At 38.9% G+C, this 17,191-nt stretch overlaps 1 protein-coding gene across 1 annotated transcript in view; it reads right to left on the bottom strand.

The window, feature by feature from the left end:
• Positions 1-67: 67 nt before the first annotated feature.
• The window catches only part of arhgef49 (Rho guanine nucleotide exchange factor 49), a 30,149-nt gene continuing 13,025 nt past the window's right edge, over positions 68-17,191 (bottom strand). Inside the window, exons 2-8 of the mRNA XM_065251484.2 lie at positions 16,208-16,371; positions 11,089-12,635; positions 7,665-7,848; positions 4,912-5,110; positions 3,858-4,435; positions 3,092-3,237; positions 68-2,534 (exon numbers count right to left, since the gene is read on the bottom strand). Coding sequence (XP_065107556.1) covers positions 1,727-2,534; positions 3,092-3,237; positions 3,858-4,435; positions 4,912-5,110; positions 7,665-7,848; positions 11,089-12,584 — 3,411 coding nt within the window. The 5' untranslated portion in view covers positions 12,585-12,635; positions 16,208-16,371 and the 3' untranslated portion in view covers positions 68-1,726. The remainder of the gene's footprint in view (positions 2,535-3,091; positions 3,238-3,857; positions 4,436-4,911; positions 5,111-7,664; positions 7,849-11,088; positions 12,636-16,207; positions 16,372-17,191) is intronic.

The raw sequence follows: 17,191 nt of genomic DNA, 5'->3' as shown, positions 1-17,191 counted from the left end.
TAAACATAAATCTTCTCAAGCAAAGGATTCATAAACTATCATTACTTTAGTTTTTTCCTTTAAAAGATGTGGATTTTCATATCATTCTTTGGCTTCCAATAAGGTCGTTTTAATTTATTGCTCATATTTAGTTTTTTGTGGGTTCATTTGTTTACTTCCTCTGGTTTTGTTTTTGCATTTGTTGACCAGATTTATTTGGGAATTACTTATAACTATTCCAAGTAATCATCAGCGGTAATGCTTTGTATTTCGTTTCTCCCAAAGAAAAATTTCGTACATTTATTATGTATGTTTGCCTGTGTTGTAGTTCAACAATTGCTCTTCATTGGAAATACATTTTGTTGTACAGTAACAGTTATGTAATAAAGATTCTCATTGGCAGTAATGCTCTCAAAAAAAACCACACAATAGATATTTTCATTTTTTTATTTTAATTCACAGTATGTTACACAACAAAAATATTAAATTAAGTTTCTTTAAGAACGGAAAAGTATTTGAACAGCTTGATAGGTCTCAAATAAAATTTAAACTCCCCTTTCTGTTACTGTATGTATGCAATGGAAGCTATGATATTTCTAACAGTATCAATGCCATTGGAAAAACAGTAAATACTCATAGAAAAACCTAAAGGCCAAAATTACCAAATGTGGTTCATAGCTATTGCTAAGTTTAATGTGGTTCATAATTCTCTTAAAGCTTAAACAATCTTGAAGACAAAGTACAGTAAAGCTTCGTAAACTGCAGAACATGTCCTCATTTTTAGGACCTTAAAGTGCATCAAACAAAAACTGGTAACATTTAGCGAGTTGTCTTACCACACTGTGAGAAGATTTTTATATGTTAGCAGCTACTAAAGTTTTTAGTTTTCTTAATATTTTGACTGATTTTTGGGCAAATGAGAAAACAATTTAATTGCGGATTCATTTAGTATCAAAGAAAAACAAAGGCACATATTTCCTCTTCTCAATGTTTACAAAGGAAAGCAAAAGCATGGTAATAAATGACATAAATTAGGGCAGAGAGACATTTTCCTTGCAATTCTGGAAGTGGTTTAATGGCCACAGACTGTTTCTGCACGACCATTGGGCAAGACAATAATGTGTTAATATATATATGCTTTACCCTCACTGATTCAAACAGGAGGATGGCTACCTGCAAATAAACCCCAAAAATAAAATGCTTTAGAGTCGCTACATAATACAATGAAGATTATTGCTGCTTGGTAGACCAGCACAGTGTTACAAGTATGAGAACTGCTCTGGATCTTATGGCAGTGAGAATCCAGTTGCTTACGGGAAGAGAAGGGACCATGATCAGAAAACAAACCGACTCTAAGCTCCATCAGTCTTCATACAAACAAGATAAAACATCCACATGAAAGTTTCTTATAACACAAACCTTTTCTCTCATGCTTATCATCACAGAAACCATTCATCACTCTTACTCAGTAGTGAACTTTTCGTACAATCAGTGTTATACAAGTGCAGTAGCGATGTTTACTTTTTGCTTGACAGTAAAGTCTTTTCCCTTTTTCTCAATTTATTTGCTTTCCAGTTATACAAAGTGTCCTTAATATTAATCTTTTAAATCACAGTAAAACCTTGCGATTTAAAAGTCCATTGTTGGAGAAACATCTCATCAGATCTTATTCCCCAACACAAATACTGTCAACAAAATATGAATTCTTAAGATTTACAGCGGTTTAGCTGCTGTTAAGGGGTCAGTGTCATGACCGGCCCTGTCCTGTGCTAATCATGATATTTGGGAGAGCGTTGCGTCTTTTTCTCCACGATCCCAAATCGCAAGCATATCTCTTGACCTGACGAAACCACTGCTGCGTGCGCGGTTTGTCTGAGGCACGAAATACGAAGGCCTCTCGTCGGATGTCCAGCACCTCAAAAGTATCATCACAGTCGGGGTCGGTGGAAACCACGCAGTTAGCCAGATGGATGGGCTCCCGTAAAACGGTGAACTTGCCGCTGCTTTTGTCTTTGATGAGCACCAGTACACTATCCTGCACCATGTCCGTACTCTCCAGTTGCTCTCCCCTGAGACCCCCATCAGCTGAAGTCTCTGTGCGGACCATTAATAAACACTGAACGTTCTGGAATTTGAGGGATTTGCTTCCCTTTTTAAGCCATTGGCCATCGGCGGGCTGTGCCAACTGAAGCGGTCCTTCCATGATGAAGCGTGTGCTCTCCCGTGCCCACCCCACGGTCTTCATAGACAACTCTCTCATCTCGATGTTGATCACCTCTCGGTTCTTGCGGCTATCGCGCCGGAACGAGCGCAGGGACCAGGTGGCGGTGCCCTCCTGTTTGGTCTTCATGTTGATATGCTCTAGATGGGACTCCACGCGGCACTTGGCTTCTTTTAAACGCGAGTAGTCGGGGTGACACTCGTTGGTGGCCTTGCTGATGCGACTCAGAAGCAGTGGGTACTTGGTGACGCGCTGAAGAGGAGCCATTAGGAAGGAGCGCAGGTTCATGCGCCTGAGCGCAGTGTTGTCATTTTGGGACACATCAAGGAATATCCTAAGGGGGGGTTAGGGGAAAGATTTATGTGAGAAATCAAAAAGCAAGATTAGTAATTTTCTGTTGGTCCATAATGTAAAAAAAAAAAGGGATAGTTCCCTGGACAGGGATTAGCTTAAGCCAGGACTAGGCCTTAGTTTAATTAGGAAATATAACTAGTTTTAACACACATGCCTTACTAAAAACATTACTTGTGTTTAAAAATTAAATTAAAATTTTAAAAATGTGTCAATGCAACACTGGCATAAAATAAACTGTGTATACACTGTCAGATTTTTCCCCCTTATTGTCACTGTGGCAGTACCCTGTACCCATTTAGGTACAGATGGTCACCTATAATTTTGAGATATTAATATGAACTTTTTAGGTGCAAAGGTGTACTTTTCGAAAGGGTACCACCCTAGTGAAAGCTAGGTCAGCTAGGTCCACTTTTTCTCATTTATGTTTGAAATTATGTACTAACTTGAGTCTATTGCTACTACTGACACTTACACCAGACATTTTATTTTTTAACATTAAATGAATGTGGATAAAATATAATGTGGGTTTTACTATACCTAAGAAGCTCTTTTTCTTTCTCAAGCGTGTTGAGCATGTTCACAGATGTAGACTGTTGCAGGCAGTAGGTTTGAAATGCTGGAAGCATGTTGACAAACTCCAAGAAGATTTCTCCAATACACACAGTCTGCAGATCCTCATCACCCTGTATGAACACAGATACCCTTAATTTAGACTGCCTAGTTCAAATATGTTTAGTGTTTTAACATATATATTTCAGAGCAAAATATATATAATGTGGAACTAAGAATCAATATACAGTGGGGTCCAAAAGTGGGCACGCCTCTATTTTGGCATTTTTCTTCTTACTGTACTGTACTGTACATTATAGGGCCGCAAAACAATTAATCTCGACTAATCGTTGGCAGAATAAGACGTTTTTTTACGTCATATATGTGTGTGTACTGTCTATAATAATTATGTATAAATAGACATACATGCATAATTTTAAGAAAAAAAATCTAGTTATATATTAAGTATTTATAATTGTATATAATATAAATCAGAGGTATTCAGGCCAATTACAATGTACAGATTATCTGGCCAATCAGGGACACAGCGCCTTTCAGATCGATGAGTTTTGTAAAAAATCAATGCGTTTGACGAAGGCAGGATATCTGGAGCTACAAAAATGTATGTTATGTGGAAAATAATGCGTTTTTAACTATAAACCAAATTGTATTATACCAAATACACAAAATAACTTTTTTTTTTTACAATGAAATAGGTGCACTTAAAAAAAGCGAAATATTGACTTTTCCTAACCTGATCAAAAGCCTGATCGATGCTGTCCTGCAGGTGTTCGGTGAACCTTTCATTGACATCTATGAGTTCCTGAACATTACTGAAGACCACAGTCAGCTGCTCGGCTGTAAGCAGCCCTGCACTCTGCATGGGACAGTAAAACTCCTCCTTGATGATGCGCAGGTCCTCTCCATAACTCGACTCGGTGTTGAGAAACTCCATGATGGCTTCTTTGCGTTCGGTACGGAGTTTGGAGCATTGTTCGCACATGCCCTCCCCGCGTGCTTCCTCTTTGTGACCGCAGTCAGGGCAGGGCTGTTTAACTTCCCAGTTTCTGAGGGATGGTGAGGGTCTCCTCCAGCTCCGAGCCAAACCGGGGCCTATTCCACTGTCCATGCGTTCCACCTCTGCTCCTGCGCTGTGGCGAGCACGTCTTGGGTCTTCCTCTTCTTCACGCTCATCGCTAAACCCTACGACTCCACTGTCTGCGCTCAGACTGCTAACTGTACTCCAGCGGTGCTGTGCTGTCCGGGTCACACCTAAGCCCCTGCTTCTCTCTTCACCTCTGGGCTCCGAGCGGCCCCTGGTGGTGCTTGCCGCTGATGACAAAAACAAGCAGTAGAGGTAAGACTGGGAATTTACATAGCCTTTAAATAGAATGAGACTTATAGGACTGGAGTATAAAATTACAATACATGCAAAGCTTATAAAGACTTATATTTTTGCCAATATTTTGTCCAATAAATACCTTAAATGTTTAGCATTTTGTCCATTTTGTACCATACACCTCATATTGTCATAGTTTAATCTAACCCGAGGAGGTACTAAAAGCAAATGTTGTACAAATCCCCTTAGACATTAATTTTGGCCACTACTTTACTCCATCTGGATGCACAGCAGTTGGTGTACCTAAGGGCAGATTTTAGTACTAGCTTTGTCACATAATATGAAACTTGGGCTGTAGCCTAAAGATTGTTTCAAATGGAGTTTAGTAAGTACAAATCTTAAGTAAAGTTAAATTAAAGCTATTTTAAAGTGCAGTAAGTTCTGTACTAAAAGGTTTCGGGTGTCTTACCGCTGTCCCTCTCTCTGCGGTGAATGTGCAAGTGTGCCGCTGCGGCGATCTTCATCTCCAGCTGCTTCCGCTTGGCAGCGTCTGCAGGCATGGGGTCGCTGTAATGGGGCCGCAGGCGGCACTCACGCTGGGCCCTCACTGACTCAGCCAGCTCATAGGCCGCGTCTGAGCTGGAGCGTCTGCAGCCTGCTCCAGAAACCTGCAGACAGGATGGAGATACGGCAGTCAGCTGTGCACATGATCTAACTGCACGTGGCAGACCGTGGCAGTGTGTAACAGTAAACAGCTTCAATGACATGATCAGTTTGTGATGTTTTAAGAGAGCGATCAGAGTAAATGCTTCAAATTATAGTTAAAGGTGGTGTTATATTACTAAAGTTTTTAATTTAATGTAGTGATAAGTGTCTGTTTTCATCCAATAGGCTGCAAATGCTTTTGGCAGTCTAAAGTGTATATTTTTCTCTAATAGAACAATGGGTTCAAGTCAGACTCCATTAAAAATAGCCTTATTCAACTTGTTGCACTGGTTCTATTGATCTCCTGGATACCAACAATCAGGATATAAGATTTATAAGAAGTAAACTTGACATATACAGTACTGTGCACGTCTTAGGCCACCATGCCACAATTAGATTTGTTCTTTTTGTAATTTTATATAATTGTTACTTAGTCTCTTTATTAGAATATAACCAGAAAATACAGGAAATGTGTATGTAGTATTAAAAACAGCATAAAAGTATAAGCTGAAGTGTCAAGTTTTTAGGGTAAACTCCCCTTCCACTTGAGCAATAGCAGGAAACTGCAGGATCTCTTAAACCTAAATGAAATTAAATCCTAATTTCTAATTCTAATCGAATGACTTCAGTCTCCTCAAAAAAGCTCAAAATGTGTTTTGTGCCGAGAGAGGTCACACTAAATATTGACTGATGCCTGAAGAAGACATTTAGTTCTAAAAATTGTTTTGTTTTTAATTTTGTGTACATATTTCCTGTATTTTCTGTTTGTATCTTACAACAAACCTGATGATGGTGGCCTAAGACTTTTGCACAGTACTGTACATTGATAAATAATTCCTGGTCTTGTGCATCATTCATCTGTATGTTTGTCTTTGTAATCTAAATTGGACACTTTTAAACTCTGTCCTGTTGGCCGCATCCCTCACAATATTCCAAAAACATTTAAAATCATCTTTTCCTTGAATCCATGACAAAAACGTGCTAAATATTCTGCCTATTTGTAAGAAAATGTCTAACCTTTTGTTTGTCTCTGAAACGTTAAAGGAATAATTCACCCCAAAAATTTTATTCTGTCATCATTTATGAAGTATGAATTTATTTTATCTCATGAACACAAAAGAAGATATTTTAATAAATGATGGTAAGCACACAGCTGCCGTAACCATTGACTTCCATAGTGGGAAAAACAAATACTATGGAATTCAATGGGTACAGTCAACTGTGCGCTTACCATCATTTATCAAAATATATTCTTCATCATTTATCACAATACTTTTTGTAATATTTGTTTTTCTATTATGGAAGTCAATGGTTACAGCAGCTGTGTGCTTACAATCATTTATAAAAATCTCATGTTCATCAAAATAAAAAACCTACAGGTTTAGAACAACATGTAGATTAGTAAATGATGACAGAATTTTTAATATTAGGGTGATGAAACTTTATACAGTATTTCTTAGGGCTGCACAGGGCATCGAAAAACTAATCTGGATTACAATTACGGATGAAACAATTACATAATCAGCAATTGCAGATGTCCATTTGTGCTCATTTTTGTGCCTTTCGGCATTTTATTAATTGTACAGCCCTAGTACTTTATTGCTTCCCTAAGAGAAATCACTCTTTTGTTTTTTTCTCACTTGTGTATGTTGCTTTGGATAAAAGTGTTTGCTTTCCTCACTGAAACACTTCCTTTTCAGCCATTGTACAATCAAATATCGTGTTTCACCTAGGAATGTGTCACATTGCGGAAGTACAATTGGGTTGCAGACACTGTTAATGTTAACTTCTGAACTAAAACCTTTCACCTTTTGCACCTTTGAAAACAAAAAATGGTGATTTGAAGTGACGTTTTTAAGACGTACATCACACTGCCATCTGATTTAAACACACATATCTATGGTAACAGCATTAGGTTCCCAAGTGCTATCGGAAACAAAACACCTTGGGTTCAGGTAACATACAGTACAACATAATTAATGATGCAAGTGTAATCTACATACAGAAGAGGCATCAACCTGGTGCAGGCAATACAGTGATGTGCGCAACCCTAGACCAATGAATTACAGCAATATTGCCCATGAATGTCAGTTTTACCAGGCTAATGAATAAAACACAACCTCCCTCAGTCAGCGGGTCCTACCAGTATCACCATAAAACATACCCTCATGGACAAATGTGGCGCAATGATTAGCTGTCCAGCACCTCAAGCAAGACAAGAGCAGTGAGCTGAGTATATTCACACACACACACCCTGTCACATAGAAGAAATAATCATCAGTTACCACCATGAAACCTGGTTCAAATCTTCCCTGTGTGTCGCCCTTTGCTGCGCCTCTGCATGTCTGCAGTCATCTCTGTTGTGCAGACTCCCCTGCAACCTCAGCCTCCTAAGCGACCTGATCACGCTCCCGTGCATGCATGACAAAGTCTCTGCCGTCCTCATTCAGAGGTGAAAATCAGAGCCGAAAGCAGGTGCGTGCATGTGCGTGCATGAGACATGGTAGCATTCCTTACGCATTCTGTTGCCGCTTTCCCCCCTTGTCCCGTGGGCTCGGCGTAAGCCTCCTCTCCGCAGGCCGACGTTGTCATGGCAACGTGGGCAGATTGATGGCTGGGATGGGAAGCGGTGATGTCAGCGACGTCATTCCGTTCACGCGACGGTCGGACGGGGGTCTCGGATGCAATATCTGCACTGCAGCTGGGGCAGCGAGGGAGAGGATACAAAGAAAGAAAACGGTACTGTTACATTGGAATTACGATGCAAGCTGTTACATGTGGCGTACATTCAATCTCTTTTCTCTAGGGAGGGCTGGTGCCCCCCTCCAACCCCAAACGAGGTGATGGAGGACAGCAATTAGACGCATCAATTCACATTAACACCTCAGTGCAGGGGACTGAATCTGAACATGAATAACCAATCTTTTAGTTTCCTTTGTGTGTGCGTGAAGTGGAAAAGGAGCTTATGTACCAATGCTTGACCCCACACAGTGCAACTCGAGAGTCGATAACAGTGCACGAGGATGAACCTTTGTTTTCATTCGCAATGATCTTCTAATCAGGCAGATAAAAGCCATGAAGCACTAACATTCAAACTATACATGAATGAATGAAAAAACTATAATGCACTGTTATTACTCTACACAGTAAAAATAAAATCTGTAAAAAACGGTAAAATTCCGGCAGGTGGGGTGCCGGAAAAATATCAAATTAAAACAAGCACAATAAATTACAGAAATTTTCAAAAATACAGTTTTTTTCTGTAATTTTACTTTAAAATAATATTTTACAGTATTTTCTATAAATTGGTTGATTTAATGGCTAATTACATTTTCCCCTTTCTATCTACTGTTTACATGTACATTTGTCTTGTCTCTTAAGTCTATATAACAGATGTTTTGATTGATCTGTCATAAGCTAGCTCTTAACTGGCTCAACCACATCTCTTACATCTACTTTATTGCTTCAGTACCTCAATGGTTGATAATGCTGCACTCATTACAGTCAGTATAATGTATTTGCATAGATAGGATCTCAGAATACTACTGACCACAAGCATTAGTGAACCGTTCAATAAAAAACATCACACAAAGATGCTTTAACATCTCACAAAAGAAAAAAAGGAAAAAAAAAACAGGCGTGAAGATTCTGACAAATAAAAGGTGGATATTTTTTAAGCGCTACAAACCTAGCCTGTGGGGAGACAGCAAATGATATTCCACACTGAAGGAGGCAATAAAAGCAGTGTCTTCCACATATGACTGAAATGGTCATAAAAGTATTTTACAGACATATTACCTGTCATACCAACAGGGGTATGTGTGAAATAAACAATTGCTATTGTTGTTTTCGTGGGACTTTATTCAAAGAGTTTTCTGAGCATATTGGCAACCTTAATAGGACAATTACCTTGTAACTTCATAATATTATTAATTATTTTTTTTGGAAGCCTTGGGCTACTCGGTGGTAATGAATCCCATACTTGGGGCACAAAGGTAGAGCTGATATATTGGATGTTATATTTAGCCTGGACTCTTGCCTAGAAGGTAAATAACATTAAATAGATTCTCTTATGTAGCTGAGGTGAATTCGGCAATCAGTTAAAAAATTCTAAAGGAAACTCTATATGGATTTATGCATGCATAACTATTTTGAGATGCCTGCCAGGGCCAGAGTTATGTGTTGTAATGATAATCAACTTCCAGTTAACTTCACATATTTTATGCATACTGTATGGATGGGAGATTCTGGGTGTAATGTCCATATGACAGATGCTGTTGGTGGAGAGGTGTGAACCAGACAACAGGAAAACACAACCATTGCAGAATCTTAAAATGCAGATTTACTCCTTACGGGAATCAATGGTGAGATGAGTTGTCTGGGTGAAGTGAGACAAATGGGTTAAATGATTGATTGCCCTTTAAATATTAGGGGATGATCAAATGCAAGAGTCATCTCAAGTGTATCTGTATTTCTTTAAAGGTAACCTTTTGTGTGATACTAACATAGTGGATGTGGTTGAGTTTCAGTATCAATATTAATATAATAACCAAAAATATTTGGTAATAATAACTTCAGAGATGTGTGATTTAATTCCATCACGTAAGCAAAGTCAACAGTGATCACAGGGTGTTTGGTCTTGTCTATTATTTAATAAAATTTATTTTTGAGCTATGGTTGGATGTCTATTAATTAAATAATTTATTATTTTCACTCACAGCCAAAATTGTACCTTGTTTTCGCGTAGGCGTCTGGGTTTAGTTTAGACGGCTATTAGATGATTAAATGCAAAAATGTTTGCTTGGTCTTCTTAACCATGAGCCTCTATAAAGAATAAAAACACTGGTTGTGTTTAAAAATACGAGATTTCCGGATTTACTTTTGTAGGGTCTTGACTGAGATTACACAAATTTCAATACCGGTTGACCCAGAGTTTTGTTTGCTGGGGAACTTCATGAGAATTGATAAAATATTTAAAACAACAGATTTCAGACACATTTTTTAGAGATAGCTCTGGCAGTGGCTAGAAAATGCATTACTGTCTCATGGAAGTCTGATTCCCCTCTATCTATAACCAAGTCGTATTTAGAAATGAATAGATGTTTGCCTTTAGAAAAAAATAACATATAACCTCAGAAAGGGATACAATACCTTGATTAAAATCTGGCAGCCCTATTTAGATTACTTGGACAATGGGATATAATTGACCTCAAAGACATTGTTAAACTGAGATCTACTGTAAAATATTGGAGCACCCTTTCAGGGAGGGGAGCTTTTTTTCTTTCTTTCTTTTGTTAGTGTCGTTTTTGTAAACTGAAAATGTAAAAATAAAGTATTAAAAAAAGAAAAAAAAAGAATATAAAACACAATATACTATATATTGTTGCACAAACATTAATAATTATCACACAGACATTACATTAAATATCGCTAAAATATATTAAATCACAACAAACTCAAAGTTAAGCTTGTATTAACCCTTACTATTACTAAAATCACTATCTACTAAAACATTTATTTTCATTTGGTTGCTTGTGTGTTCAGTGCAAACATCATAAAAAAAAGTAAATTTAAATCTAGGCTGTGAAAAAACTCTATAATATATGATAATCCAATTTTTCAAAAGTAAAAAATTTATTTTACTTAAAAAGCAAAATGCCATTAAATTGTTTTGCTAAATGTCTTATGCAATTTTGATGTCAGAAAAATGTTTATGTATTGAAAAACAAGACTTGCAATAAGGTTTTCTACTAAAGTCCCAGGATCATGTCAATAGTGATAATATATTCACAATGTCTCACTGTTCGAAAAATCAATAACAACAGAAAATGAGATGCAACCTGCTATGGGATTCATTTTCACAGTTAACAAGCAATACTGATAACCAATATAAACCCTTTTACTGCATTTAAACACCACAAAATCTTGTTCATTCACTCACCTTTTTTTAATGAGGTCCAGGGCGGATCCCAGGAAGCCATCCTTCATTTTGTAGATTTTAGCTCCATAACTGGAAAGGTCTGTGCTATCCAGAAGAATTGCGGGGCAGCAGCTGGAGGGTCCATTGCCACTGTCCCTGTGGAGTGGGAAGGGAAGAACAGCCACATCTGTGGCCCCTGGGCCTGTGGGGGCCTTAGTCTCCTCCCTTTTTCCGGTACCAGCTTGAGGATGTAATGGCGAACGGGCCACAGGTCCTGTGCAGATGGGTGCACCTGACACCTCGGCTGTAGTACTTGGTTTAGATATCTCCTCTCCACTGCGTACACAAGGAGGGTTTAAATCCTCAGCGGTGCTGGTAGTACGGCTGATACTGATGTCAGTCCTTTTCCTATTCTGTGTTTCTCCTATCTGTTCTCTGTTAACCTCTTTAAGCTTGTCATTACTCTCTACATCTTCACTGGATTGAATTTTGGAGAGATTGTGGTTTATGCTGCTTTCCTTCTGCCTCATTCTCTTAAACTCCTCAAATGTAGGTATGTGCAAGCGGCCCACAGATGGTCTTTTTCTTTCAGGGGTTGACTGGGCAGAGCTGGTGCAGATGGGATCTGAGGTAAAAGCTTTACTGATGCCACTACACTCCTGTCTGGAGCTCAGTGCGAGGTTTGGGGTGCTTCTTTGTCTGCGGAGCTGAAGTCGTCGCAGCGCTTCCCGCTTGATCTCCTCTGGACTCGTGATGCGACGGGCACACAGCTCTTGCTCTCTACTTCTTTGTCCCAAAGAAGATGGCGGACCCGCTACATCGCATTGATACCTCGGTGATGGCACGTTACCAACCACAGGTTGAGGCCGCAAAGGTTTGTGGGGCTCAGTCACACGTGTGCTCTGGAGCCGAAGCTTATCTCTGAGGCCTTTCCGAGCATTTCCATTTACTCCCCAGTCCTCAACCTTGGGCAAGAGCCACTGTGGGAATAGTGGAATGTCCTTTCTGACTACTCCTCGACGGTTATACAATGCCAAACTTTCAGAGGAAGGCAGTACACCATAGATCTGTGGTCCATGAGGAGGTGCATCACACCAATGGCTGCTTGAAGTGCAGTGAAGAATAAATTCGCTATCCACACTCCTGTAAGGATACGCGCTGGAGTCGGATACAGCGGCCCAGTGCAGGTTTTCCAGGCTGCGATAAAGCCGAGTCCCGCTTGCGTTCACACAGCCTTGCGGGAAACAATTTGTTCTGTAGCAAGACCCAGCTTCAGGGTGCTTAAGGGGATACATACTGCTAGTTGAGCAGTAGAGCCCCAGGTTGCTGAGCAGGCCATTGTTGTTGTCACAACCGGGAGGACAGTGGCCCAGTGCTACGTCTTGGGCAGGAAAGTGGGGCACACCGTGATGAGGAAAAGGAGAAAGTGGGGAGCTGAGGATGGACAGGTCCATGCCACACCCTGCAGGAGACCCTGCTGGGGAGTACTCACATTGTTGAGCTTTCACATCAGGCATGGCCACAGACAAAGCTTCTGGGTTTCAGAGAGGAGCAAAGAGACAACGACCCTGCAAACATCACAACCAGAGCGTTAGCATCATGACATTGCTATGATTAATATACAGCTCATCTAAATATTTATTTATCACCAACATATACTTGAGAAATAGTTTCGATTTTAACCACACAGCAAGCAATTAATCGCATACAAAGTAAAAGTGCATTTTTGCATAATATGTGTGTACTGTGTTTAATATTAATATATATATATATATATATATATATATATATACACACACACACATGGAAATGTTTCTTAAACGGACAATGTGTAGTTTTTTAAGTATTTTTTTTTCAAAATCAATGTCTTTATACATAAATATGTCCTCACTGGTGTCAGATGACCTCAGCCAATGATCTGACTTTTCTTTGTAGGCTTAGAATTTCTTCTCTTTATTAACATTGAACGGGTAAGTCCAAGGATGCTTCCATATCGTTATGTCATATCAAAAAACTATAATAGCAGAGAAGGACAAAAAGCACTAGCCTACCGCAACGCAGAACCGCAACGTGCACAACATATAACAGAACACGTGAACCAGCTGAAACGGACAAGGAGATCAGTGAGTACAAAACGGCTACCGTAGTTGCAACACGCATTTGGAAAAACGAGGCGCCAGAGAGCACTATTCGTTTGAATGCAAAATACAATTTTAGATGAGGGAAAATCCTACTTACTGTCCCTTTAAATACACAAATGTGTAAAAAAAAATGTAAATATCTCTTCAGAAATTTCGCTTTGTTGGCAGAATCCGTTAATTGGCAATCCAATTTTTCAGGAAGGTGCATGGAAAAAAAATTAAAGAACGATGGCACGAATACGTCAAAGTGCAAGAGTTTTTTTACCCTGTTAAAGGAGGTTTACTGAATATTGAATATATTATGATATAGGAGCTTTACCCCTTTATTTAGAAAGGACAGTAAAGAGTGACTGGAGCCTGAAGTGAATATTTTTGCTTATTACACGGCTCTCTGGAATGCTTGATTCTGATTGGTCAGTTGAGACATTTGCAGGTTCGTTCTTTTCAAATAATAACCGCTCCAAAATAATAACGCATAGCCGGACTACTTGTACGAGTAAAATCGCTCCGCGCCAATAAAGATCAATAAAGATTACTTTCTGTTTGGCGCCATCTTGTGACAAACACTCGACAACCACGACAAGACACAGAGAGCTTACTGAGACTGAACTTGACAAAATAGAGCATGACAGCTACGAAGCCAACACACAAAAAAATACAGAATGGGCATTAAAACTTCTCAAAGACTGGCTAAAAGAGAAAAAATGGAGACAAGTATGAAGCAGAGGATCTTAATAAGGTATTACGATCATTTTATGCATCTGTGCAAAGTTTCGCGGAAGGATAAAAATGTTAATTTAAAACAAATATGCCAATAAAATGTTTCAAATTCATATTCATGTCCAGTTTTTTTTCTTATGTGGCAAGTAGCCGTGTAATAAGCGGGATAATGTAGAGGCAGACGGTAGTTATTGGGAAATAAGCCCCTTCAGTGTGATACAAGACCCTCCGCTTCGCGTTGGGTCCTGATCACACTGTCGGGGCTTATTTCCCAATAACTACCGGCTGCCTCTACATTATCCCTTACATGTACTTAGAGGGGTTTGAAGTGAAAGACTAGAAAAGTACATTTTGTTAAATACTAATGAAATGACTAAAGTGACATTTGCTTCAATTACTGACTAATAACACTTTCATTGCCTTGAAATTACTGAACCTAAACCTGGCAAAGAGCCTGTCAATTTTTTTTATTTTTTTTCACACTGCGCTCAGCGTGAAAAAACTGCAGAGCCAGCTGTTGGCTTTTTTGAAAAACGCTATGCTTTCATTGAAAACATACGCCGCCTCCGGCGTAAAATCTTTGGTGTGCACGCACCCTTAGGGTTATTTATGTTCAGGTATAAATTAGATTTTACGCACTTATACCTTTGGACATTATACTTACATTATAACTCACATTATATTTCTCACATAAATTACATATGATATAATTATACCAGAGACAAAACCACAGCTCAGTAACCCAAAGAATTATAGCTGAATAACCATTACAGTGGATGATCACAAAAGTAATAATATGTAGTTCCAATGACTCGTATAATCTCATTTATATTCTTAAAACGTCTCATTTATACGAAACAAATGAGGGATGATTATGTCTACTACGCCATTACAAAAAGAGAAAGGACAGTAATGAATAGACACAACACTCGCCCTGGGCTCTTATTCCACTAATCAGATGAGAACTGTGGATCAGCAGTGCGAGTTTATTTTACAGTCTTTAGTACAAATTGCCTGGCTTTGGGCCATATTAAAATCCACCCGTAATATTAAACAGATATCAGGGTCAAGCGAGAAGTTTCAAAGAGCATGTCAGAATTATTCTGAGCTTTAAAACAGATTCATTAAGATGAATATTCATCCGATTCACAATTGATTACAAAAAAGAAAAAAGGGAGAAACCATTATAGCGAGTTTGAGCAGAAAAAAATAGGGGAAGCCAACAGTATCACATTCAAGTGTCCAATTAACATTTGGCCCGATTTAATTAAACAGATACTAATGAAATGCATTATCCGGATAATTTCAACACTCTGTTTGGAAGATAAGGAAAAGCAAAACCCTTTGTTATTTCATGAATTGTACAGTGGATCAGTACGGAGAGTTTATCTTGGTGGGTGAGCAGATTCACCATCACAATGGCACTGTCAGTGTTTGCTGTTGCCTATGTTTCTAAACTGCTGCCGTGGCAGTAAACAGTCAATTAGCATAAGGAGCTTGTGTAATGAGCATGTGGCTCTGGATCTGTTCACGCCAGGCTCTTTGTATGTGACAGACTGGCTGATTCACACTTTCCTATTTAAGCTGAATTATTATAGACAAGTGAAAGCACTCTTTAACCTCATTCACACAGCACTTTGGTCCCAGAAAATACCCGTAAAATTGGCAGACAAGCGTCTGTGTGAACGCCAACACGTCCTGTAAATGTTCCTGGGTCGCTCCCGGAAAAAGGACCTAGTAACATTGCAGTTAGATACCCGGAAAGCCCTCAGTGTGAAGAAGACGCAGAAACAATGACGTAATGGGCATGTTGTAGTGAGGAACAATGAAGTTATGGTTCAGCTCTTTAAAATCAGGGATTTCTGCAAACTGGACTGAAGCAGATATCAGGTAACTCGTCACTATCCGCGCTGAAGCAGAGATCATTCAGCAGCATAAAAGAATATGTTAAAAAATACACGCGTTAGGTGCTCATATGAGCTTATAATAAACAAAAATGCCCGCACGTCATTACATCAAGACATTTCGTTCAGCTCCTCAAAATGCATCTCCTGATGACAAAAATTGCATCACGCGTTCTGTGGTTAATAAAAATGAATCATACTTCAACCTTTAGCTGATCAGGGCAGTTCATTGGCTTAATGTAGACTACTGTAAAGGTATGTGTATTTGTACAGTTAAGCTAGCCATGTATTCTAAGTTACTGTAACTCTGCTACTGTAACTCTTAAACATAATAAGCATGCAGTATGTATTATAAAAGTAGTTAAACAAACTTACCCCATCTTAATCAACTTTGTGTAAGGACCTTTACTCCAATTGCTTTAGGTTTCAGTTCACAGACTGTGAGCCATCAGAACGTGTCACTTTTATTTCTTTCTTTTTTTTTAGAGGCAAACACAGCATCCACAATGCCAGACTGCTGATGGCCCAAGCACTGGTAACTGCAAAAAAGCAAACAAATAAATCAATGAGAAAAAAATAATACAGATCAATTTCTGAGATAAACCTGCAGTTTTTCTCTAAATCTCTCTCTGACTCTGAAAAAGACTAAGGTTATTAAGGTAATGAGACAAACATTCAGCATAAAACAGATGTCTTACATCATTGGAGTTTCCCTTTACACATAAACAAGTGTAGTGCCTAGAGACAATCACGCCAAACAAACATTATATAAGTGGGTTTCCCTAGACAATACCCATAATAACACTACTTACTTTGTTTCTAATACTTCCTTTTAAGTATTAGGATCATAGCTAAAGGTAAAAATATCATCATAAAATTACATTTCCTGCAAGATGCGCAGTTGGATTTACATTTTCTGCCTCATGACCTTGGTGTTTATAGTGCCATGTCTACCAACTGAGACACATAAACACCCTGCATGTCAAATCTTAAATATTCGGTACACAGCACAGAGAAATACTACAGAGCACACTCAAATGTATTTCAAGCCTTTGTGATTCAAGGCCTTACATTTTATCTCCCATCAACTCAATATCAGCCACAGACCTTCTGGACATTCTTCAAGTTGTGAAAATAGCATTTCTGTGAATGCCGTTTCAATGGCTCACTATCACTCAGAAAGATGCTGCTTCACCGCATGAGCATCTCCTGGTGTTTGACGAATGTCTGTCAGTATATGGTCCAGATGTTCACTAACAAGACAGAACCCTGAGGACTCTTCTGAGATGGCATTATGCTTTTAGTTACCTTCAACGGGCCTAAAAGCTACCTCTACTGTTTATATCACCATCACATACA

The sequence above is a fragment of the Paramisgurnus dabryanus genome, chromosome 15, assembly GCF_030506205.2.
Source record: "Paramisgurnus dabryanus chromosome 15, PD_genome_1.1, whole genome shotgun sequence".
Classification (NCBI taxonomy): Eukaryota; Metazoa; Chordata; class Actinopteri; order Cypriniformes; family Cobitidae; genus Paramisgurnus; species Paramisgurnus dabryanus.
The sequence above is the reverse complement of the archived record's forward strand: the minus strand, read 5'-3'. Positions and strand labels throughout refer to the sequence as shown.